We start from the raw sequence: 25,830 nt of genomic DNA, 5'->3' as shown, positions 1-25,830 counted from the left end.
ATATTCCGTACAATTGACCATTAAATGGTAACACCCGAATAAGTTTTTCAACTTGTTTAAGTCTGTGTGCAAGAAGAATACGACTTTACTTGAATCGCTGAAGATGAACTTACATTGACCCCTTCAATAAGTGCATGGTCTCTCTCTCTCTCACACACATTCTTGTATTTGTTGCCTTCTTGACACCTGAGAAAAAGGCCTACCTCTTTAGGACCACCCTTTCTAGATATATAAAGATTTGTATTTACAACATTAATAATATATACATACTATGCAAATATAAAAAAGGTAAGCTTTTAGTTGTATTTTTTTTATAATTGGTTTTTAATCTTACTTTAATAACTTGAAGTAAATGATGTCTCTATAAAAATATTTAGTACCGTATTTTTCTGACTATAAGTCACAGTTTTTTTTCATAGTTTGGCCGGGGGTGCGACTTGTACTCAGGAGCGACTTATGTGTGAAATTTTTAACACATTACCGTAAAATGTCAAATATTATTTATCTCATTCACGTAAGAGACTAGACGTATAAGATTTCATGGGATTTAGCGATTAGGAGTGACAGATTGTTTGGTAAACGTATAGCATGTTCTATATGTTATAGTTATTTGAATGACTCTTACCATAAAATGTTACGTTAACATACCAGGCACGTTCTCAGTTGGTTATTTATGCCTCATAACGTACAGTTATTCAGCCTGTTCACTATTCTTTATTTATTTTAAATTGCCTTTCAAATGTCTATTCTTGGTGTTGGGTTTTATTAAAATGAATTTCCCCCAAAAATGCGACTTATGTTTTTTTCCTTCTTTATTATGCATTTTCGGCCAATGCGATTTATACTCCGGAGCGATTTAAACTATGAAAAATACTGTAATTACGATGCAAATATAAAAAAGGTAAGCTTTTAGTTCTTGTTTTTTTTTATAATTGTTTTTTAATCTTCATTTACTTCAAGTTATTAAAGTATGTCTCTATAAAAATATTTATTACTTTTGGCCAAAGGGGGTGCATTTCAATTTCTTACACACTTGTTATTTCACATGTTGGCCAGAGGGGGAGCACTTTTAAAAAGCGACAGTCAATTTGAAAAGTCCCTCCTTTTTGGGACCGCCCTAATTTTGATAGATTTCACCACCATGGGTGCAAATGAGACATTCTCTATTAGAGGCAATGCTTTTCTGTATTGGGACCATGATTTATGTCTTAACTTGTCCTCATATGGAAGCTACTTTTCCTTGTCTCAAGAAGGGTAGAAATACAATAAAACACAGACATACTTGCCAACCTTGAGACCTTCGCATTTGGGAGTTTTTTTGGGGGGTTGGTGGTAGCGGGGGTGTATATTGTAGCCCGGAAGAGTTAGGGATGCAAGGGATTCTGGGTATTTGTTCTGTTGTGTTACGGTGCGGATGTTCTCGGATGTGTTTGTCATTCTTGTTTGGCGTGGGTTCAGTGTGGCGCATATTTGTAACAGTGATAAAGTTGTTTATACGGCCACCCTCAGTGTGACCTGTATGGCTCTTGATCAAGTATGTCTAGCAGTCACTTTCGTGTGTATGCAGAAGCCGCATGTAACATGTGACTGGGCAGGTACGCTGTTTGTATGGTGAAAAAGCGGACAATAAAGGCAGTGCCGTCACGGCACGCCCTTAATATTGTGAAAATCGGGAGAAATTCGGGAGAATGGTTGCCCCGGGAGATTTTCGGGAGGGGCACTGAAATTCGGGAGTCTCCCTGGAAAAATCGGGAGGGTTGGCAAGTATGAACACAGTATGCGTTATGAATAATCAGAAAGGGTTGAATCTGTTAGTTAAAAAATAAAAATAAAAAATCACTTCTTTAATTCAAACAGAAATACAAGATACATGCTTTTTGAATGAAACAAAGTATTTTTAATGGAAGTCAATGCTGCTTTTTTGACACAAAGGTGACAAATCCCCCCGCCCCCTAATAATATATTATATGGAAAATAACTACCCTTGTGTCTTTTGTAATAAATAATGACAAGCTTCACATGAACTGACATTTAATGGTTTTAAAGTCCTACAAATGATTGAATGTTTGGCAGCTATGTGAAGTGTAAAAATATTGACGTACGACTCGACAAACAGCAGTTTTTGTGTGTACAAGCGTGGGACTGAGGGGGAACGCGGCCTACACGCTTCCTTTAGGGCGGCTGTGTATTTACAAGACTTTTTTATACACTTCAAATAAGTCTTGGGCTGTTTGCAAGCGATATCCTCAGACCAGCTGAGAACTAGTTGTGTTTTTACTTTAGACTCCGCATATAATGCATGTGTGCAACTTTTTTTTGTTCATGCCAGCAGACTCTTCATGTTGAAATGGCTTTGAGTGTTTAAAAGTGAATACTTGAAGCAGGACCAGTGTTGCTATTATTTACAGTCACTAACCGTCGCACTCGACATCATTCTTTGCCAGTTACTGACGTTCATTTCCTACGAGTGCGTACAAGTCTGTCGAATGTTTCCGACTCCAACGTCTTCTACTGCAGCATATCCACAAAAGCGTCAAACTCATCGATGTTTTTCTCGTAGATGGCCAGTTTCTCTGGCAGCGAGTCCTGCGTGGAGAAAACAACAACAACTTCATGTTGGGTCCAGCAGGACGTCGGTGAGAAACCTACCAGGTCGTCGGCCATGGACTGAGAACTGATGTGCAGCGAGAGGCTGGCCAGCTGAGGAGGGTTTTGGAACTCCCGGTAGAAAGTTCCCAGGTCCATGGGCAACAAGTCGTCCTTGGAGAACGCCGGCCGCTGAGGGTGAAAGAAGGCGTGAGAAGAGAGATTCTGCCACGGCCGATGAAAAGGACGGACGCACGTACAAAGTCCACCATGACGAAGTCGTCGTGCTGCGCCGAGCCCTCGGAGTCCTGCGAGTGGAGACTGGCCTGCAGGGGCGACATGCAGGTGGGAGAGTCTGGAGGGTGCACCTAAACACGCAAACACACTTTTGAATACGGCTGATGAAGAAACACTTCAGCATCCACACTGACCATCGGGTCGTTGTCCTCAGAGTCCAAACCTCTGGGAGCAAACGCGGCGAACGGCAAGTCCATGGCGGCGGTTAGCTGCACAAAACAAAAAGTCTTAAATGAAATCATCTTCACTTTTCAACGTTTTCGCCAACGGGAAATCTTTCATTGTATATTTCATCCATTTTGAACATTTTCCCTAGGGCGTGCATTTAAACATGGAGACGAGTCCATTTACCCACAGATCATTCCGCAGAATCGAGTGCCCAGACAAAGAATTGTGTCACAATAAACACTTAGGTATTTTTTACATGTGAATAATATAAATACACTAAATACTATAATACTAAATACAGTCTATTATACAGCATTATTCACATGTGAATGATATAAATACAGTCTATTATACAGCATTATTCACATGTGAATGATATAAATACAGTCTATTATACAGCATTATTCACATGTGACTAATGCTGTATAATAGACTGTATATTATTATAATGCTGTATAATAGACTGTATATTATTATAATGCTGTATAATAGACTGACAGCATTATGCACATGTGAATGATATAAATACAGTCTATTATACAGCATTATTCACATGTGAATAATATAAATACAGTCTATTATACAGCATTATTCACATGTGAATAATATAAATGCAGTCTATTACACAGCATTTTTCACATGTGAATAATATAAATGCAGTCTATTATACAGCATTATTCACATGTGAATAATATAAATGCAGTCTATTATACAGCATTATTCACATGTGAATAATATAAATGCAGTCTATTATACAGCATTATTCACATGTGACTAATGCTGTATAATAGACTATTTATATTATTATAATGCTGTATAATAGGCTGACAGCATTATTCACATGTGAATGATATAAATACAGTCTATTATACAGCATTATTCACATGTGAATAATATAAATACAGTCTATTATACAGCATTATTCACATGTGAATAATATAAATACAGTCTATTACACAGCATTTTTCACATGTGAATAATATAAATGCAGTCTATTACACAGCATTATTCACATGTGAATAATATAAATGCAGTCTATTATACAGCATTATAAAAATATAAATACGGTAGTCTATTATACAGCATTATTCACATGTGAATAATGCCGTCAGTCTATTATACAGCATTATAATAATATAAATACAGTCTATTATACAGCATTATTCACATGTGAATAATATAAATACAGTCTATTATACAGCATTATTCACATGTAAATAATGCTGTATAATAGACTGTATTTATATTATTATAATGCTGTATAATAGACTGACGGCATTATTTGCATGTGAATAATGCTGTATAATAGACTATTTATATTATTATAATGCTGTATAATAGACTGTATTTATATCATTCACATGTGAATAATGCTGTATAATAGACTGTATTTATATTATTCACATGTAAAAAATACCTAAGTGTTTATGGTTTATTGTGAGCGAACTGGGGTGCTGAATATCCCCCCAGGGATCAAGAAAGTACTTTCTATTCTATTTTAACTCCACACGCTGGTGACTTAGTCTCAGTGCTGCTTTCATTATGAAGTATGACTGCTAGATAAGCCGCCATGGGGCCAATGAAAGTTGCGAGTGGCAGCACTTTGATAACGAAGGTGAAAAAACGATTGAATTCCAGCATAGTTTATTAATCACTTATTTGTCTCTTTTAGTGATGTCCTGATACCAATAGTTTGGTACTGGTACCAAAATGTATTCCAAAATAAAAGGAGCCACATTTTTATTATTGGCTTTATTTCAACCGAAATAAACTCTTATGATACATTAAACATGTTTCTTATTGCATTTGAAGAACAATTTAGCAACACAAAATGAACATACTAGACTACTTGTTTTTAAGCAAACAAAAGTGCCTAATTTGGCTGCTGATACATGCAATAACATATTGTGTCATTTGCCATTCTATTATTTGGTCAAAATGATAAGGGACAAGTGGTAGAAGATGAATTAAATTTTAATCTACTTGGTAGTATCTACCGTATTTTTCGGACTATAAGTCGCAGTTTTTTTTCATAGTTTGGCCGGGGGTGCGACTTATACTCAGGAGCGACTTATGTGTGAAATTATTAACACATTACCGTAAAATATCAAATAATATTATTTAGCTCATTCACGTAAGAGACTAGACGTATAAGATTTCATGGGATTTAGCGATTAGGAGTGACAGATTGTTTGGTAAACGTATAGCATGTTCTATATGTTAGTTATTTGAATGACTCTTACCATAATATGTTACGTTAACATACCAGGCACATTCTCAGTTGGTTATTTATGCCTCATATAACGTACACTTATTCAGCCTGTTGTTCACTATTTTTTATTTATTTTGAATTGCCTTTCAAATGTCTATTCTTGGTGTTGGGTTTTATCAAATAAATTTCCCCAAAAAATGCGACTTATACTCCAGTGCGACTTATAAATGTTTTTTTCCTTCTTTATTATGCATTTTCGGCCGGTGCGACTTATACTCCGGAGCGACTTATACTCCGAAAAATACGGTATACATCTGTTGGTTGTAGTCCGGTGCGGCAGATATGTAGAAAAATATTTTTTTATTTTCAAATTTAGTGGGTGCGGCTTAAATACCGGTGAGCTATATAGTCTGTAAAATACAGTTTGTATCAAATTTTTCTCTCAAACATATTTTTACGTGTCTATCGCGGTGTTTATTGACAATGTTTTAACACCCATCCCTATCTCTGTCTGTCTAATGTTTTCTGTGCACGGTCCCTAACAAACTAAAAAAAATTGCTTGGTCTACAGACCTTTTTTTGAACTGCAAACTAACAAAAACGGAATTACTGTTGTACGTTGAAATAAAAAAACAGTAATTACCTGTGCGTTGGGTTTATTGACAAACGCTCCCACTTTCCTTGTGAACGCGTTAAGAGACTGGAGCGGGTCGGCGGGAGAAGCGCTCCTCCTTCCCTCGCCGGTATGGGACAAGATGTCGTCGTCGCCGCTGGGAAGATATGCCGTTAGTACGGGACAACACATCAACTTTATGAAGCAAAGTACCTGCTCCCAGTCGTGTTGCCGATCGTCTCTACCGTCAGGTGGGCATCCGCACCACGGTGAGGCTTTGCTGGATGCAACACCACCCCATCCTCCTTCCCGGCATGCAATGTCTAAGGAAAACAGGTTTACAAGTGTATCACGTCTGGAGCTAACAGCGCCCTCTGGTGGACGAGATATGTAATGTAACTTGAAGGCATCTGCATTTGTATTCCTGTCTTTCCCTTAACACTGAAAACTTAAAGGCCTACTGAAACCCACTACTACCGACCACGCAGTCTGATAGTTTATATATCAATGATGAAATCTTAACATTATAACACATGCCAATACGGCCGGGTTAACTTATAAAGTGACATTTTAAATTTGCCGCTAAACTTCCGGTTCGAAACGCCTCTGAGGATGACGTATGCGCGTGACGTAGCCCGGCGAACACGGGTATGCCTTCCACATTGAAGCCGATACGAAAAAGCTCTGTTTTCATTTCATAATTCCACAGTATTCTGGACATCTGTGTTCGTGAATCTGTTTCAATCATGTTCATTGCATTATGGAGAAGGAAGCCAAGCAAGCAAAGAAGAAAGTTGTCGGTGCGAAATGGACGTATTTTTCGAACGTAGTCAGCCACAACAGTACACAGCCGGCGCTTCTTTGTTTACATTCCCGAAAGATGCAGTCAAGATGGAAGAACTCGGATAACAGAGACTCTAACCAGGAGGACTTTTGATTTGGATACACAGACGCCTGTAGAGAACTGGGACAACACAGACTCTTACCAGGATTACTTTGATTTGGATGACAAAGACGCAGACGTGCTACTGTGAGTATGCAGCTTTGGCTTTTTTTTGCGTATGTACGTAACTTTTTTGAAATATATAAGCTTTATGAACCTTGGGTTAGGTGAACGGTCTTTTGGGCTGAGTGATTGTGTGTGTTGATCATGTGTTTGAATTGTATTGGCGTGTTCTATGGAGCTAGGAGCTAGCAGAGGAGCTAGGAGCTAGCATAACACGTACCGTACCGTACGTGCGCGTCACGTACGTAACTTTTTAAAAATATATAAGCTTTATGAACCTTGGGTTAGGTGAACGGTCTTTTGGGCTGAGTGATTGTGTGTGTTGATCAGGTGTTTGAATTGTATTGGCGTGTTCTATGGAGCTAGGAGCTAGCAGAGGAGCTAGGAGCTAGCATAACAAACACGCAGGTGTTATTATGCAGGATTAATTTGTGGCATATTAAATATAAGCCTGGTTGTGTTGTGGCTAATAGAGTATATATATGTCTTGTGTTTATTTACTGTTGTAGTCATTCCCAGCTGAATATCAGGTACCGTGAGTATGCAGCCTTGGCTGCTAAACATTCGATAACTTGACCGTATGTGCGCGTCACGTACGTAACTTTTTAAAAATATATAAGCTTTATGAACCTTGGGTTAGGTAAACGGTCTTTTGGGCTGAGTGATTGTGTGTGTTGATCAGGTGTTTGAATTGTATTGGCGTGTTCTATGGAGCTAGGAGCTAGCAGAGGAGCTAGGAGCTAGCATAACAAACACGCAGGTGTTTTTATGCAGGATTAATTTGTGGCATATTAAATATAAGCCTGGTTGTGTTGTGGCTAATAGAGTATATATATGTCTTGTGTTTATTTACTGTTGTAGTCATTCCCAGCTGAATATCTCACAGCATCTTCCCTATCTGAATAGCTTCAACTCCCCACTAGTCCTTCACTTGCACTTTACTCATCCACAAATCTTCCATCCTCGCTCAAATTAATGGGGAAATTGTCGCTTTCTCGGTCCGAATCTCTCTCACTTCATGCGGCCATCATTGTAAACAATAGGGAACTTTGCGTATATGTTCAACTGACTACGTCACGCTACTTCCGGTAGGTGCAAGCCTTTTTTTTATCAGATACCAAAAGTTGCAATCTTTATCGTCGTTGTTCTATACTAAATCCTTTCAGCAAAAATATGGCAATATCGCGAAATGATCAAGTATGACACATAGAATAGATCTGCTATCCCCGTTTAAATACAAAAAATTCATTTCAGTAGGCCTTTAACACAATTACATTTTTCCAACACCTTCCTTTGGATGATAAAGGAACACATTTTAGAATAGTATATATTACATAATGTAAATAATACAATTAATGCAATAAACATGTAAAATATTGGGTAAGAGACATGTTTTAGAATGAAAAAAAACTAGAGAAAAATAAATTCACATTACATGGTTCTGAAAATATATATTTTTTAAATATTGGAAGCCTTTTTAATTATTCCGATAAACACACAAATAATTAGGTGACTTTTTATGTGTTTATAATTTTTGACAAGCAATTGACTATTTGCTGTGCTGACCATGCTGCTCCTATTTGACCACGATTTTGATTATTAGTGATATTGCTTACCGATACAGTGTTATGATTGTACTATGGCTGACATTTACATTTCAATTCAAGACATTCATACTTAATTGTTGAAGATATTCACTGGGACATATTTATATCCAACATCTTAGCTCTTGTAGAAAGTAAAATACATTTAGCTGTGTGACTATGGGGGTAATGTTGGTGTATACGAGGTGTGTATAAGCAAATTAATAACACCACAAACAACACAAATTAATACATAAAAGTGTCAACTCGTAAAAATAATCAGTTATAGACACAGAGAAAATGTAGGATTAAATAAAGTATAATCATTTCTTCTACTTTTTGGACATGTTGAATCAATTGTGCAATTGTAACTTTGTGATGTTCCTTAATGTAACTTAACTCCTCTGACATCACTGATTTCTTAGTAGATGAAAGAATTACTACCTGGTTTGGATTGGCAGCAGTGCGACAAAGATCAGGAGTTCCAGGAGGCTGGTAGCACAACCTGGAGGCGTACAGCTACATGTGCACACAAAATAGCACATTCATTTCATTTGTGGGTCAATATGAAGATGTTGTGTTAGATAACAAATGAGGAGGAAGAGAACAAGATACATCTGTGAATTCAACCAGCAGAATTAAGAAAGAAGCCAAGAAAATAAGCAAGTGTGGACTCACAGTGTGAGTGACAAGTCCAGGAACCAATGGGATCTGTGGACTGTCCAGAGGGAGGGCTTTAGACAGCTTGGAAGGAGAAGGACTCAGTGTACAGACACACTGTACAGCAGTCAGATGACAGGAAGGAGAACAAGCAAGTAAGAAAGCGGAGGCAAAGGGAGAGTAAAGAAATTGAGGAGTCTATTTTTACCTGAGAGGGAGGAGAAGTGGAGAAGGAAGTCGTGCAGACCTCCTGCGAATCCTGGACGCCGGAGAACTGGACTCCATCATCATCATCGTCCGGTGGTCTGGTGGGAGAAAAAAAAATAGAATGTTTTGTTTCTCAAATAGTGGGCCAGGACCACCTGGGAGCATACAGAGAGGTATCAGAGTGGGTCGTGAAAAGCCGAGAAAATGTCCAATATGTGTGTCAGCATTAGGGATGATGTTCGAAACCGGTTCTCCCGGTTCTTCGATAAGAAAAGGACCGTTCGATAAGAAAATAACCGATTCCATGGACCCGAATCCCTTTTTTTATTTTTTTGTCCTGTCCAGCTTCTCAGGCAAATCATATAGTTGATGTAGATGCCCGTATCAGCTGTTCAGATTTACTTTACAAAAGAGAAGTGTAGGATAAGGACGTGCAATCATTCCTGGAGGAGGCCACACTGATAGACCCCAGAAGGATGTTCCAATAGCAGCAGAAGTGCACTTTTTGGAGAGCTGTATTATTTTCAGTTTTGTGCCCAAGGGACTGATTTTATTTAACACTATATTATTATTTATACACCTATAGTGATCACAGAGACAGGTTGTTTTTGTGTTACTGTATATATTTGTTTTTCTGAAAAATCCCACTTAATATACTTTGGGTAACAACAGTCAATATTTATTTATTTATTTATTTTTTAGGGGGGTAACAACAGTCAATTTTTTTTTTTTAAATAAAATAAAATAGAGCTTTTGTTAAACCAAATGTTTTTTCTTCCATATACAACAACCTATCTGGATTCGATAAGAGAATCGATAAGGAATCGGTTCGATAAGAGGATTCGATAATGGGCTCGAACTCAATAATTTCTTATCAAACATCATCCCTAGTCTGTATGCTAGTATACAAGTTAGAAAGATACATCAGCCTACAGGTAGGGGCAGCATGGCTCGGTCTAATCAACAAGCTCACGGTTATACCCTGTAGAGGAAGTAAGCACGCAGGAAAACATGTGTACATACAGAGCTAATACCCATTGGGAGTATTTAGTACACAGGAACACATAAGTACAGAGCTAATACCCAGTAGAAGTAGAAGTACACAGGAACACATGAGTACAGAGCTAACACCCAGTAGAAGTAGAAGTACACAGGAACACAGGTGTACAGAGCTAACAGAGGCGAAGAGATGGAGAAGATTGTGACAATCATCAGTAGCAAGGAAAACTAGTGACAATAACCACAATATAAGCTAGCGCTGAATAAAAGTGACCATGAAGTACATCACATATTTACAGTTTCACATTCAAACATGTCTAAAAGGGAGTAAGAAGAAGCAGATCGTATGTGTGTGTGTGATTAAACTGCAAGTGCAATTAATCATTCATCCCAAGTCAAAGCCCGTTTAATGTCAGTACCTGTAGTTGCAGGGCTGACCCATGTTTGCAGCTCGCTGGCCACCACAAGGAGGATCCACAAAGTGGTCCACAATGATCCCCATGATAGGGGCGGATCGCTCAAACTGCCTGCAAGCCAACAAGATGTTTGTTGGAATCAATGAGGTGTAGTCTATAAAGACAATTGTATGATTTAGAATTTGAAAAGCAAATACTCTGTGTGTTACCTGTTGGACATAAAAGCCAGGTTGGTGCGATAAGCACAGGAAAGTGTGATGGTACCAACAGGGGTGCCCACAACACCAACACGCACCGTCTGGAAACCTAAACAAACAACGGTATTTTACAAGCTCACCACCTGCGCTCAAGACATGACAGATTTACTGTATGCGACACACATGCATGTTTGGAATCTGCTGCTGCACAGACTGCACGGAAAAATCATAACTACCTTCTCCAAATCCGCTCATCTGAACTTCCCCGAAGTAGATCCTAGACGCAAAAGACATGCAGAAACAATAAGCTGACTGGTTGTTTACACAGTAAAAACCCAAGATTTATACATGTATTTATATTTATGTTCAAGTGAAAGTAAAAAAATGTGAATATCGTGCAAAGGTTCATTAATTCCAGCAATTAGATTTACAAGGTAAAACTAACATAAAACATTGGCTAATAACATGCAACTCAAGATGTTTCTAACCATTATTTTGATTATTATGGCTTACGGCAGTGATTCTGAAACTGTGGTACGTATAACCATTACAGTGTTTTATTTTCCTATATTCAAACTGTGGTCAAAACCACTAAATGTACTTGTTAATTAAAAAAATTTGGTGAATACTTACGCGTACTACACTACTGCTTTTTAATGTTGGTCATTAGAGCCAAGTTTTTTCTGAGGTTATGCCTTGTGAAAAAAGTTTGAGAACCACTGGCTTACAATTTATGAAAACCTCAGAAAATTTTGGGTTTTCGAAAGCTGTAAGTTGTGATCATCAAAATTATAACAAATAAAAGGCTTGACATATCACATGTAATGAGTTTATATCACATATTAGTTTTAATACTTGAAGTTGAATTGCTGAGATGAAAAACATGGTATTTAAATCTTATGAGTTTCACCTATATATCATTCTTACTTGATAGTGAGTGATTGAAATACTAAAAGAAAATGCAAATGTAACTCACCTGTATAATATGACATAGTCATGTCCCTGTTTTCTGGAAAGTTTATAGGCAGGTGTTACTCTGGTGATGGCCAGCAGAGACTTCAGAAGGACAGACAGTCGGTTGTAGACGGTGTATGACACTTTTATGTCTTTATCACACCTACAAAAGAAATAAACACATTTGAATACAATCACCATAATAAATATTACAAACATATTTGAGCTTGATCTTCTTACAAACATATTTGTAACAAAAAAACTCACTTTTCATTCATCTCCAGGCACCAAGTCTCTAATTCCATCGAGTCCCCCTAAAATAAAGGTAGATGATGACGTTAAGTTATTTATCAATGCTACAGATTTGACTTTATGTTCACATTCCACATAAGAGAAAAACACGCTACAGTGGGTTTATCGATGCCACAAACGTTGAGAATTTTACCTCTGAGGTCTTGAGGGAGATCTCCACGCACATTGAGTGTCCCACTCCTGGGAGTTGACCTGCCAGTGCTTTCTTGGCTTCATGAGTCACCTCTGGGATGTCTTTGATTGCTAAGTTAAACTGGAAAAAAGTACCTTTCAGTATCTATGCAGTATGTTACATTGTTCAAATTAAAGCAATGACTATTTAAAACAATGCTCAAAGTTTTACCCAATCAGAACCAGTAGGGGATGACGAAGAGCGAGTGCAGATCTTCTCACCAAGGCGAGCCTGGACTATCACCTGAACGGTCTATGAATGAGGAAAAAAATGTACTTACTAAAACAAAAATCATAGAGGAAGGCACTGTGGTTTTTTTGTTTCCCCGCCAATTGCTCAACAATGTCATTTAAAGGGGAAACACACTTTTTTTTAAAACTTTGCCTATCATTAACAATCCCTATGTAAGACAAGAACAAAAACAAGTCATTAAATACGGAAAGGACTAAGTGGCTAACAATGCAGCCAATGGGAGTAATCTATTGCGCCCTTAAGCCCTCCAAAAAACATCCAAAACCCACCAACGATACTCCATCTTGTGACCTGAATATTAACCAAACTACTTTTAGTGGTGCTGTGATCACAGAGAGCTATCTAGCTTATGCAGCTACAGTGCTGACATAGAGTCGTTGAGCTTCTGCCTCGCCTCTGAGCTGGTGAAAGTTAATTTGAGATTATTAATAATGCCTCTCACTTGGATAATAGAAGGTTTTAGCCATAAACCGATAAATTGGTCAACTTTGACATTCAACGCATGGCAAAAAGCAAAGCTTGTTTGCGGACACCTTTTCTTTTTTAACCTACAGGTGAATTATGATTAAATCTTCATCCACACAAAAATATATAAATCAATCAAAGACTATTCAAAATCAAAGTGTAGTTCCCCTTTAAAGCCTTATTCAGCTGTTTACTGACATATATTATTCATGTTTAAATAAATTTTACTGCAAATGAATATCAGCTCGTATCGGCCTTCTTGACAACTAAGAATCAGTATACGTCCTAAAAAAAACACATCGGTCGAACTCTCGTTAGAATGCATAATAAAAGAAAACGTGTGCTTGTCTCACATTTAGATTGTGAATGATAGGCAAAATCCCCCCCAAATGAGTGTAGTACCCCTTTAAGATGAATATCATTGCTTTCTCACCTTCAAGGCAAAGAACTTGATGAACTTGTCCAAGTCCTTTTTATCCTGGAGGCTCAGGTCACTATCCATGTTGACACGAGCCTGCAACCATGAGCACACACTGAAGATGCTCAAACCACATGAAAAAGAGCTATTATAAAAATTTAAAAAAAGTTACTAAATATACATGAATATCTGAACGTGTAGCAAGAGAACACTTGTGTTGTTGTATTCAATTTACGCAACAAAGCCACTCAAATCCTATTTGACAAAAAAAGGTTCAATGCAGTGTTTTTCAACCTTTTTTGAGCCAAGGCACATTTTTTTCCTTTAAAAAAATAGGGAGGCACACTACCAGCAGAAAAGGTTAAAAAATGAAACTCCACCAGGTTGTCGCGCCTTATTTTGAGTTTGTTGTTGTTTCCTGTGTGTAGTGCTTTAGTTCCTGTCTTGCGCTGTTATTTTGGTGACCCTTACTGTTTTGTTGGTGTTCTCCTGTAGCAGTTTCACGCCTTCCTTTGACTGCTATTGCCCGCACCTGCTTTGTTTTCGCAATCAAGACTATTTAAGTTGTGCGTACGCTATCCTTCTTTGTGGGGACATTGCGGATTGTCATGTTATGTACGGATGTACTTTGTGGACGCCGTCTCTGCTCCACACGCTGTAAGTTTTTGCTGTCGTCCAGCATTGTTTTTTTAAATTTTGTAGCCAGTTTAGTTTTACTTTTGTTTTGCATAGCCATCCCTATGCTTCAATGCCTTTTCCTAGCAGGACTTGCCTTTTGTTCATTTTTGGTTGAAGCGTTACAAACCTTTTTACCTGTACGCTGTCTCCCGCCGTACTCTACATATTGGGATCACGACAAACCATCCTCGACGCATTCCGACTTCTACAAAGCAATGAACTATCTGCTGCCACCTACTGATATGGAGTACTACATGGTTGCACTAGTGCAGTGTTTTTCAACCGCTGTGTCACTAGTGTGGCGTGAGATATTGTCTGGTGTGCCGTGGGAAATTATGCAACTTCACTTAATTGGTCCAAAAAATATTTTTTGCAAATCAATAATCATAACAATGTGCCGTTGTCTAGTGCCTGTGCTGTGTAGAGCTTGGCAGGGTAACCATGTAATACTCCATATCAGTAGGTGGCAGCAGGTAGTTCAATGTTTTGTAGAAGTCGGAACGCGTCGAGGATGGTTTGTTGTGATCCCAAAATGCAAAGAGCACAGCGGGAGACACTGTGCAGGTAAAAAGGTATGCAACGCTTAAACCAAAAATGAACAAAAGGCAAGTCCCGCTAGGAAAAGGCACTGAAGCATAAGGATGGCTACGCAAAACAAAAGTCAAACTGAAATGGCTACAAAGTAAACAAAAACAGAATGCTGGACGACAGCAAAAACCTACAGCGTGTGGAGCAGAGACGGCGTCCACAAAGTACATCCGTACATGACATGACAATCAACAATGTCCCCACAAAGAAGGATAGCGTACGCACAACTTAAATACCGTATTTTTCGGAGTATAAGTCGCTCCGGCCGAAAATGCATAATAAAGAAGGGAAAAAACATATATAAGTCGCACTGGAGTATAAGTCGCATTTTTTGGGGAAATTTATTTGATAAAACCCAACACTAGGAATAGACATTTGAAAGGCAATTTAAAATAAATACAGAATAATGAACAACAGGCTGAATAAGTGTACGTTATATGACGCATAAATAACCAACTGAGAACGTGCCTGGTATGTTAACGTAACATATTATGGTAAGAGTCATTCAAATAACTATAACATATAGAACATGCTATACGTTTACCAAACAATCTGTCACTCCTAATCGCTAAATCCGATGAAATCTCATACGTCTAGTCTCTTACGTAAATGAGCTAAATAATATTATTTGATATTTTACGGTAATGTGTTAATAATTTCACACATAAGTCGCACCCCCGGCCAAACTATGAAAAAAACTGCGACTTATAGTCCGAAAAATATGGTAGTCTTGGTTGCGAAAAACAAAGCAGGTGCGGTCAATAGCACTCAAAGGAAAGCGTGAAGCTGCTACAGGGGAACACCAACAAAACCAGAAGGGTCACCGAACTAACAGCGCAAGACAGGAACGCTTAAACCAAAAATGAACAAAAGGCAAGTCCTGCTAGGAAAAGGCACTGAAGCAAAACAAAAGTCAAACTGAACTGGCTACAAAGTAAACAAAAACAGAATGCTGGACGACAGCAAAAACTTACAGCGTGTGGAGCAGAGATGGCGTCCACAAAGTACATCCGTGCATGACATGACAATCAACAATGTCCCCACAAAGGAGGAGAGCGTAAATAGTCATGATGGCGAAAACAAAAGCAGGTACGTGGACCCCGACTTAAACAAGTTGAAAAACTTATTCAGGTCAATTGTACGGAATAATACTACTATAAAAGTTTCAATCAATCAATCAAAATTCAAAAGTACGGGCAATAGCACTCAAAGGAAGGCGTGAAGCTGCTACAAGAGAACACCAACAACACAGGAAGTGTCACCAAAATAACAGCGCAAGACAGGAACTAAAGCACTACACACAGGAAACAACAACACACTCAAAATAAGGCAATACAACCTGGTGGAGTTTCATTTTTTTAACCTTTTCTCCTGGTGTTGTGCCTCCGTATTTTTTTTTTAATGAAAAAAATGTGCCTTGGCTCAAAAAAGGTTGAAAAACATTGCAATATTGTACATCCCAGAGTTTCTACTTAGTATACTATCTTACCATTTTTAAAAGAGAAACACTTGTTAAAGTGTATTAAACCATTTATAGATAGATATGCCGTTTCTCAGAGAAGCAGCTTTACAGTGACTTTGCCAATGCGTGGATTTTAGCAGTAATGCGATGCTGGAAAGAAAGAATATAACGTTTATTGCTGCAAACCTTTTTTAAAGCAGAAGCGTTTGTGGTCGTTAGATAGCAAATGAGGCCTCCACGTCACCATTAGACTGCACGTTGACATGTGGAGGAAACGTCAAACCACTGACCAGCACAATATTATGTACAATAGTCGTGCTGATTTATCATTGTATGTATTAAAAACGTTCAATAGTTTCTCTACCATAAGAACTGATCAATTATTAGCATGTAAGCTAATGCTAGCTAGCCAGCTAGCTAGACGCCACGCACTTTAACCCCTGCTGCAAAAACAAAAAAACCTTACATTAGTTTTCCCTTCAGCAACGCAGCTCCGGTGAAGTACAAATCAAGTCAACGAATATGACATTTAATGTCACTTTCTATCAACGTTAATACGCCCAATTCTAATGTTAACAACGTCAAAACAGGCTGTGCTCTGTTTATCTTCCCCATCTCAGCATATTTGGCTAGCAACACTTTCCCAACGGCACTTTCGTTATTACGTATTGGAAATAAAATAAACATAGATAATTGTGTCATATGTTAATACATTTGCATTATATAGAATACTGATAGTACATCAAAATAGTAGTCTGAATAAAAAAAAAAACATGGTGAATTTATTTGGCGAATCTGCGAGCAAGTGCGGTGAGTTAGTTTCCTTGAAATACGTTGAAGGTGCATTTGGAGTACATACAACATGGCGATATCAATAGCCGTTCTGGATTGCGACCTACTGTTGCATGGTCGGGGCCACAAGACCCTGGACCGCTTCAATCTGGACTCGGTGTCTGACGAATTCCTCCTCGCACAATTTGGCTTCCCCAGACACTTTATCCTGTATTTGGTGGAGTTGCTCAAAGAGGTAACATAATGTGACGTCACACTTGATTTGGAACCAGGTCTTAGTCGTACTGAATCCGTACTATGTTGTGTTGCAGTGCCTGTGTAGACCCACACAGAGGTCCAGAGCCATCAGTCCCGAGGTCCAGATTCTGGCTGCTTTGGGCTTCTATACATCAGGTTCTTTTCAAACATCCATGGGCGATACCATCGGAATCAGCCAGGCGTCCATGTCCAGATGTGTGTCCAATGTAACCAGTGCTCTGGTTGAGAAAGCCTCCCAGTTCATCACATTTAACAGGTCTTATCAAAAGGGACAAGCGGTAGAAATTGGATGGATAATAAGTATGGAGTGAAATGACTGCCAACATTTCACAAACACACAAAAATGTTTTAAATCACGCCCAACGATTTGCAGGTAAAAAAAATATATATATTTCCTGCAAGTATAACAACTATTTTCTGCAAGTAAAAAACGATTTCCAAAAAAAAACACAAACATTTGCAAGCGATTTGCAAGTATGAAACCAATTTTCTGATAGTAAACAAACGATTTTGAAGTTAAAAAAAATTTTTGCAAATAAAAAACGCTTCGCAAGTATGAAAACAATTTTCTGTCATTATAAAAGCGATTTGCAAGTATAAAAAAAAATGATTCGCAAGTATAAAAACAATTGTCGTCTATTAAAAAAACTATTTGCAAAAATAAAAAAAAATGTCTTCAATTAAAAACGATTTGAAAGTAAAAAAAAAAAATTCTTCAATAAAAAAACGATTTACAAGTATAAAAAAGCAATTTGTGCAAGTAAAAAAAACGATTCTCAAGTATAAAAACAATGTTGTGCAAGTAAAAACATGAATCGCAAGTAAAATATCGATTCGCAGGGATAAAAATAATTTTCTTCAATTAAAAAATGTTTTCAAGTAACTAAAAGATATGCCATAAAGCAAGCAAAAAAACAATTTTCTTAAATTAAATAATTAATTTGCAAGTAAATAAAACAATTTTCTGCAAGTAACAAAAAGATCCTCAAGTATACATTTTTTTTCTCGTTAATTAAAAAAAAACAATTTCCGAGTAAAAAAAAACTGTTTTTTGTAAGCAAAAAAAAAAAGATTCGCAAATATTAAAACTATTTTCTGATAGTAAAAAAATTTTTCGAAGTAAAAAAAAAAGAAAAAAAGATTCGTAAGTATAAAAACAATTTTTGTTAATTAAAATAACAATTTCCAAGTAAAAAAAAAAAAGATTATTGCAAGTAAAAAAACAGTTTTTTGCAAGTAAAAAAAACGATTTTACAAGTATGAAAACAATTTTCTGTAATTATAAAAGCAATTCGCAGGTATAAAATAAAATTTTGCAGGTAAAAAACGATTCGCAAGTATAAACTTCTTCTATTAAATAAACAATTTTTAAAAAAATAAATACAATTCTTCAATTAAAAACGATTTGAAAGAAAAAACAAACAATTATTTCAATTAAAAAAAAGATTTACAAGTAAAAAAAAAAGAAGCTATTAGTGCAAGTAAAAAAAACAATTCTCAAATATAAAATGTTGTGTATTGTTTTGTTGATTGATTAATAAATTCATTAAAAAAAAAAAAAAAAGTATAAAAACAATTCTGTGCAAGTAAAAACATGATTCGACATCCGCCAAAAATAACAAAGAAGAAGCAGCAGGGTGGGGAGTAAAATGGCGGTCAGAAGAGAGGGGAAACAAGCTCAACCTGTAAGTTAACATGTAAGGTGTTCTGAGTTGCTTACTGCCAAAAGTTTTAATTTGGGGGAAATTGTTTTTTTACTTGCAGAATTATTGTTTTTTTAACTGAAGACATTTTTTGTTTTACTTGCAAATCTTTGGGCAGGAGTAAAAACATTTTAGTGTGTTTGTGGAGTTTTGGCAGTAATTTCACTCCATAAATAAAAATGAGCCATTGAATGTGTTTATCGCGCAATCAACATTGTTTCCTGCACAGAGACACTGCCATCAGAGAGCAGACGTCCCAGGAGTTCCAGAGGGTGGCGGGATTGACAGGAGTCCTGGGAGTGCTGGACTGCGTTCAGGTCTCCATCAAAGCTCCGAACAGCGAAGACTCGTCGTACGTGAACAAGAAGGGCTTCCACTCCATCGGCTGTCAGATAGTATGTGATGCCAGGGGCTTGTTGCTCAGCGCCGAAACTCACTGGCCCGGCGGGCTCAAAGGCGTGGAGGTTTTGGAGAGATCTGCCCTTTACAAACAACTACAGGAAACCCAGGAGGGTTATTTGCTGGGTAATCAGGGTTTGTGTGGAGTTTATATTCCCTGATGTGTTGAAGCTAAAGGGTTTCTCTTTGTTAGGTGACAGCCGTTATCCCCTGAAGACCTGGTTGATGACCCCAGTGGCGTGTCCACAAACCCCTGCAGAGTTTGAATATAATCTTGCTCACGCAGCGACTCACGAAATAGTGGACAGAACGTTTAGAGCCATCCAGACCAGATTCAGATGTTTAGATGGCACCAAAGGATACTTGCAGGTACAGTGGAGTCTCAATTTACAAACGTAAATGAGTTTTGAACAGGGTTCGTGATTCGAAAAATGTGTCTAGTGAAGCAAATTTCTCAATAAACAATGTAAATATGAATAATGGGTTCCAGCCTCGACAAAAGTCCACATTTTAGTTTAGGTTTGTACACTTTGAACACAATATAAAGGGCTACAGCAGGGGTGCCCACTACTTTTCAATTGACCAAGTCGAGGGGATCTACCTCATTCATGTATATCATTTATATTTATTTATTTATGAAAGAGACGTTTTTGTTTACAAGTTAAAGGTGTTTAATGATAATACAAGCATGTTTAACACATATAGATTCATTTCTTTCATGAAGACAAGAAAATAAGTTGGTGTATTACCTGATTCTGATGACTTGCATTGATTGGAATCAGACAGTGGTGATGATAACGTCCACATTTTCAAATGGAGAGAAAAAAATATCACATGAAAGTGGTTGGTTTTTGGCATCTTATTTGTTCAGCTTCCATACTTGTTTTTACACACTTTACAAGAAATATATTGATGGCAAACTCTGTGTCTTGCCAGCTTGTGCCCGCCAGCTTTCTGAGACTCTTATTTTGTTTGCGCAGGCAGGATGAAGCAGCGCTTTTATTGGGAAGATAGGAACTGTGCAGTCGGTCTTTAGAGTTTTGACGGCAGGTACGGCGTGAGAGTCTGTTAAAATAGTGTTTCTCAACTCATTTTTTCTTAATAATCTCACAAAACCCTTGAGTGCCGTGAATGTCAGTAAAGTGACGTATTGGTGAAGATTGATGAGCGCTCATTTTTAGGTCTATTTTTTTTTTTTCCCTGGCTGGCGAGCACTGACACATCCTCCGCGATCGACCGGGAGCTCGCGATCGACGTAATGGGCATCCCTGGGCTTCAGAGTATCGCATATCAAACAAACATAACAAGGAGGTGATGAACAAGCCAAAACGATGACGACAAGCCCTCACAAATGATCAGAAATCACAAAAGTCCTTAACTTTACCAACCATGTTGTAATAAACATTTTAAAAAATAATACCAATTAGACCAGAGGTCGGGAACCTTTTTGGCTGAAAGAGCCATGAAAGCCAAATATTTTAAAATGTGTTTCCGTGAGAGCCATATTATATTTTCTACACTGAATACAACTAAATGCGTGCATTTTTAAGTAAGACCAACATTTTTAGAGTATAATAAGTCTCTTTTTCTTTTTAATAACATTGTTATTCTGAAGCTAACCAATAATAAATAAAATACTTGCGACTTCTTGAACAGGTGCGGTAGAACACGGATGGATGGATTTTAATGCATGAGAATATTTTATATTTTGAACGTTATTTTTAACACTGGGATTACCAGCGGAATAATTCGTTACTTATCGTGTTAAGCAATGTCAGCTAAAATGTATCTGAGAGCCAGATGCAGTCATCAAAAGAGCCACATCTGGCTCGAGAGCCATGGGTTCCCTACCCCTGAGTCTTATACAGTAAATTAACATTGGCAAAGGTCCTTTCGTGATCTGCGCCTTTGCAGAGGAGGCGAGAAAGGATGTCCTGTGTGCTTTGGAAGAGGTACGAATCCGGCTTCCTCAATCTCTTCAATGCGAGCAGGCACAAAATGGCTGCCTGTGAGACACAAAATAAACAAATGAACTGTTTGTACACAGATATTGCGCAATCTAAAAGTTTGTAAACCAAAACGTTTATAAAGAGGGGTTTGTAAATTGAGGTTTATCATCAGGAACATGTGCATGAATTCAACCAGTGATGTCGTACCCCCCTTCTGCACAGTACTCGCCCGAGAGGAGCTCGTCCATCGTGTTGGCCTGTTGTGTCCTCCACAACGCCTCACTGCAGTCGGGATTGGACGCTTGGACTCTGGAGAGGACGGACCCTCTGGAGCAGCCCGAACCTCTGGAGCAGAGACCCGAGGACCGTGACGTCCAGGCGGAGGAGATGCGTCAACAGCTCATCCTCAAACACCCCAGCTGATGCGTGCTTGGACTCGCACGAGACGGACACAGACGTTCTATTCGGAGCAAGCAAGTCCACAGACACGGTGTTGCTGATGCAGATTTTTAATATTTTGCTGGTTTCTACTCTACGGACTAGACTACGATAACATAGGAATATAAGGAAGAACATGCAAGACGCTGTACAGCAAACCCAAACAACAACAATCTTTTGTGGAAATTGCTTGATTGATTTTCTCCTCAAGCATTTGTGAGCCCGCTGTCCCAAATATTTAGCTTCATTGTTGCCCAAGTTTTGGGAAAAGCGACCCAACCTCTCCATCCATCTCCCTAAAACCACCGCTTGGGCTCATATTTACAACAGCACATGATCTATACTGTATGTACACTGATTTATGGACACTGCTGAGGCACCCGGGACAAGAGGACATGTTGTGACTAGACCAGTGGTTCTTAACCAGGGTTCGTTCGAACCCTAGGGGTTCGGTGAGTCGGCCTCAGGGGTTCGGCGGAAGTCAAGACACACCCGACTCATCGTGTAAATACAAACTTCTCCCTATCGGCGTATTACGGATACGGCAACAGCTTACTGGCTTGCAGGTGTGTAATTTGTTGTGAGTTTATGCACTGTGTTGGTTTTGTTCTTTGAACAAGGTGATGTTCATGCAGGGTTCATTTTATGCACCAGTAAAAAAAACATGGTAACACTTTAGTATGGGTAACATATTCACCATTAATTACTTGCTTATTAACATGCAAATTAGTAACATATTGGCTCTTAACTAGTCATTATTAAGTACTTATTAATGCCTTATTCTGCATGGCCTTATTATAACCCTAACCCCCTGACCCTAACCCTAACCAAATAACTCTAAATTAAGTCTTTATTACTTAGAATATGTTCCCCTAGTGTCCAAATAACTCTAAATTAAGTCTTTGTTACTTAGAATATGTTCCCCTAGTGTCCAAATAACTCTAAATTAAGTCTTTGTTACTTAGAATATGTTCCCCTAGTGTCCAAAAAACTCTAAATTAAGTCTGTTACTTAGAATATGTTCCCCATACTAAAGTGTTACCAAAAACATATAACTTTGTCTTGAATTTGAGAAAAAAAACCATTTTATTTTTCACTGAAGAAGGGTTCGGTGAATGTGCATATGAAACTGGTGGGGTTCGGTACCTCCAACAAGGTTAAGGACCACTGGACTAGACCAAACCAAATACAACCAGAGACAGGTCTGTTCATTGTGGTGTTTGGGGGACATAGATCTTTAGAGCACACTGAAATGTTTACATTTATTCTCAACCCCGAGAGGGACAAGTGGTAGAAAATGGATGGATGATCAGAGCAATGGTGGAGGTAATTATTACCCACCTGAAGTAGGGCTTTTTTTTTTTGTAATTCATCAATATACATGCTCTTTCTACAGACATAAAAAAACAGAAGATACATTACTGTCGCACAAGAATTATTTGACATTAAACTTAAATGTCACAATCTAGTTAGGTTGTGGAAATTTGGGTCAATGTCGAATACTTTTGCTGTGACTTCAATGTGTCTTTCATATTAAGGATTTCTTTTTTGTGCGATAAAACAGAATTCGGGGAAAAACGACACAAACCCCCAGTTTGACGCTCACAAAACAGCACTTGAATTACACACCACCAACGGTCAACACAACATGTCATTGTTTTATGCAACAAAAAAGCAAATTAGCTCTTTCTTTATGCTTGCAATATATTACGAACCGATGTAATTTTTGTCTCTTTTACATTATTTAAAAAAACAAGACAATACAAACTAATGTTAAAATCAGTACACATGTATTTTTTTTTGTTGCATAATTTAAATATGCTTGATTTTGATGCTGCAAATATATTATATATACATTTTTGAACTCCATAAAAATACATGTATGTCACGTTTCCCACCGTCTGTCAGATATCTCTAATAAGAAAATAAGGTTGTAATTTTTGAATTCAAGTTGAGTAGACCTCACACATAGATGAACTGGTCTGTTAAAATGCTCTAATCCTTAGAGGGGTTATTTGGTTGTCTCCCTAAGCCTTTTATTTAAGGCCAAGTGGTCAAACGCAAGTGGAAGGCACTTAAATGACTTCCTGTGTAGAAGGACACCAACATGCCTCGTTTAAAACATGTTGGTGGGTGTCAGTGGAATGCACAAGTTGAAATAAAAAAAAACCCACAGTGGAGGTCCATACGTGCTTGCATGAATGAGATCTGTGATGTCATTCACTTCAACTCAAAGTTACATTATCATAATAAATACGGGCAGGTAAACTTTGTGTAAGGAGTGGCTGCAATGAAGTTTGAGGGGGCGGCTATTGCAGTCGGTATCTTCTGGGATGTGACGGGAATGATGCTTCAGGTTGTCTGTCAGAAGAATTCTGAAACCTCCTTTGGTTTCGTTTCTCTGGGGAGGAAAAGTAGACATCAATGTCAGTAGTGGTGGTTTGTGTACACCCGTCATGGGTTTTTAGGCCCTTAAGGACTTATATCATGGATGTCAAGCTCGTTTTGAGGGCCACATCGCAGTTGTGGCTGCCCTAAGAGGGTCACTTGTGACAGTAAATATTAGAGATGTCCGATAATATCTGACCGCCGATATTATCGGCCGATAAATGCTTTAAAATGTAATATCGGAAATTATCAGTATCTGTTTCAAAAAGTAAAATTTATGACTAAAACGCAGCTGTACGGAGGAGTGGTACACGGACGTAGGGAGAAGTACAGAGCGCCAATAAACCTTAAAGGCACTGCCTTTGCGTGCCGGCCCAGTCACATAATATCTACGGCTTTTCACTCACACAAGTGAATGAAATGCATACTTGGTCAACAGCCATACAGGTCACACTGAGGGTAGCCGTATAAACTACTTTAACACTGTTACAAATATGCGCCACACTATGAACCCACACCAAACAAGAATGACAAACACATTTCGGGAGAACATCCGCACCGTAACACAACATAAACACAACAGAACAAATACCCAGAACCCCTTTGCAGCACTAACTCTTCCGGGTCGCTACAATATACACCCCCCATCTCCCCCCGCCCCCGCCCACCTCAACCTCCTCATGCTCTCTCAGGGAGAGCATGTCCCAAAATCCAAGCTGCTGTTTTGAGGCACGTTAAAAAAAAAAAGCACTTTGTGACTTGAATAATAAATATAGCAGTGCCATGTTGGCATTTTTTTCCATAACTTGAGTTGATTTATTTTGGAAAACCTTGTTACATTGTTTAATGCATCCAGCGGGGCATCACAACAAAATTAGGCACAATAACGTGTTAATTCCACGACTGTATATATCGGTATCGGTTGATATCGGAATCGGTAATTAAGAGTTGGACAATATCGGAATATCGGATATCGGCAAAAAAGCCATTATCGGACATCTCTAGTAAATATGTATGAATATTAATGTATAATTGCCTAATGATATTAATACTAATTGCCAATGTATTTGATTACATTTGTTTTATGTACAAATTGATGGATTTGTATTTATTCCAATTCTAAATCGATTTACAATTTTGAGAATTGACAAAAAAATAGAATTTTTTGGGCAATTTTTTCTGTTAAATACATTTTTAAAGACGCTTGTATAAGCCATACGTCAGCAGCAAAGAGGAGCTTTTGTAACTTATAACCTGTTTTAAAAAGGCTGTATTATAATTAATATACCTGGTATAATATATCACGAGAATCGTGCCGAATCGGGAATCCATTCTGAATCAAATCGTGAGCTGCCCAAAGATTCCCACTTCTCGATATATGTATAGTATTTATTTTTATATTAACAAATGTTTGTAATATATGCTAATATAATGTGTTGCATGAGCAGATAATACTTTTAAAATACATGGACTTACATGCAGCACATGCACATTTTTCTGTCAAAATAAAAATAAAAAAAAATTTAGTAACGAGTGTGGCTTTATTGATGCACATTATTTCCAAGGTTTTGCAGGCCACATAAAAATATGTGGCCTTGAGTTTGACACCTGTGATTTATATTAACGGATACTTTCCCAGAAAGGAATAATAATATAAT

General features: G+C 37.9%; 3 protein-coding genes across 10 annotated transcripts in view; 1 reads left to right on the top strand and 2 right to left on the bottom strand.

Moving 5' to 3' along the window:
• Window positions 1-17,531, bottom strand: atg13 (ATG13 autophagy related 13 homolog (S. cerevisiae)). Of its 8 annotated transcripts, none has more exons than XM_062061134.1 (18): window positions 17,334-17,531; window positions 17,145-17,263; window positions 13,533-13,613; window positions 12,554-12,634; window positions 12,344-12,463; window positions 12,166-12,212; window positions 11,921-12,061; window positions 11,181-11,221; window positions 10,957-11,053; window positions 10,751-10,858; window positions 9,334-9,430; window positions 9,144-9,242; window positions 8,910-8,984; window positions 6,090-6,199; window positions 5,907-6,033; window positions 3,018-3,092; window positions 2,847-2,954; window positions 1-2,778 (listed from the first exon to the last, which is right to left on the bottom strand). In XM_062061134.1, exons 3-18 carry the CDS (start codon window positions 13,599-13,601, stop codon window positions 2,509-2,511), a joined length of 1,665 nt encoding a protein of 554 aa, XP_061917118.1. In that variant the 5' UTR covers window positions 13,602-13,613; window positions 17,145-17,263; window positions 17,334-17,531; the 3' UTR covers window positions 1-2,508. The 8 variants fall into 8 exon arrangements, with proteins under 8 accessions (XP_061917118.1, XP_061917135.1, XP_061917127.1 ...); XM_062061151.1 differs by having other exon boundaries at window positions 17,145-17,245; XM_062061174.1 differs by lacking the exons at window positions 17,145-17,263; window positions 17,334-17,531 and adding an exon at window positions 16,712-16,888 and having other exon boundaries at window positions 713-2,586; window positions 2,650-2,778; window positions 2,847-2,912.
• Window positions 17,057-25,810, top strand: harbi1 (harbinger transposase derived 1). Its single transcript, XM_062061208.1, has 5 exons — window positions 17,057-17,272; window positions 17,349-17,551; window positions 19,228-19,523; window positions 19,591-19,766; window positions 21,569-25,810. Exons 1-5 carry the CDS (start codon window positions 17,108-17,110, stop codon window positions 21,767-21,769), a joined length of 1,041 nt encoding a protein of 346 aa, XP_061917192.1. The 5' UTR covers window positions 17,057-17,107; the 3' UTR covers window positions 21,770-25,810.
• Window positions 23,714-25,830, bottom strand: part of creb3l1 (cAMP responsive element binding protein 3-like 1) — a 52,325-nt gene continuing 50,208 nt past the window's right edge. The window contains exon 13 of the mRNA XM_062061196.1: window positions 23,714-24,185. Coding sequence (XP_061917180.1) covers window positions 24,149-24,185 — 37 coding nt within the window. The 3' untranslated portion in view covers window positions 23,714-24,148. The remainder of the gene's footprint in view (window positions 24,186-25,830) is intronic.

This window comes from Entelurus aequoreus, linkage group LG01, assembly GCF_033978785.1.
Source record: "Entelurus aequoreus isolate RoL-2023_Sb linkage group LG01, RoL_Eaeq_v1.1, whole genome shotgun sequence".
Classification (NCBI taxonomy): Eukaryota; Metazoa; Chordata; class Actinopteri; order Syngnathiformes; family Syngnathidae; genus Entelurus; species Entelurus aequoreus.
The sequence above is the reverse complement of the archived record's forward strand: the minus strand, read 5'-3'. Positions and strand labels throughout refer to the sequence as shown.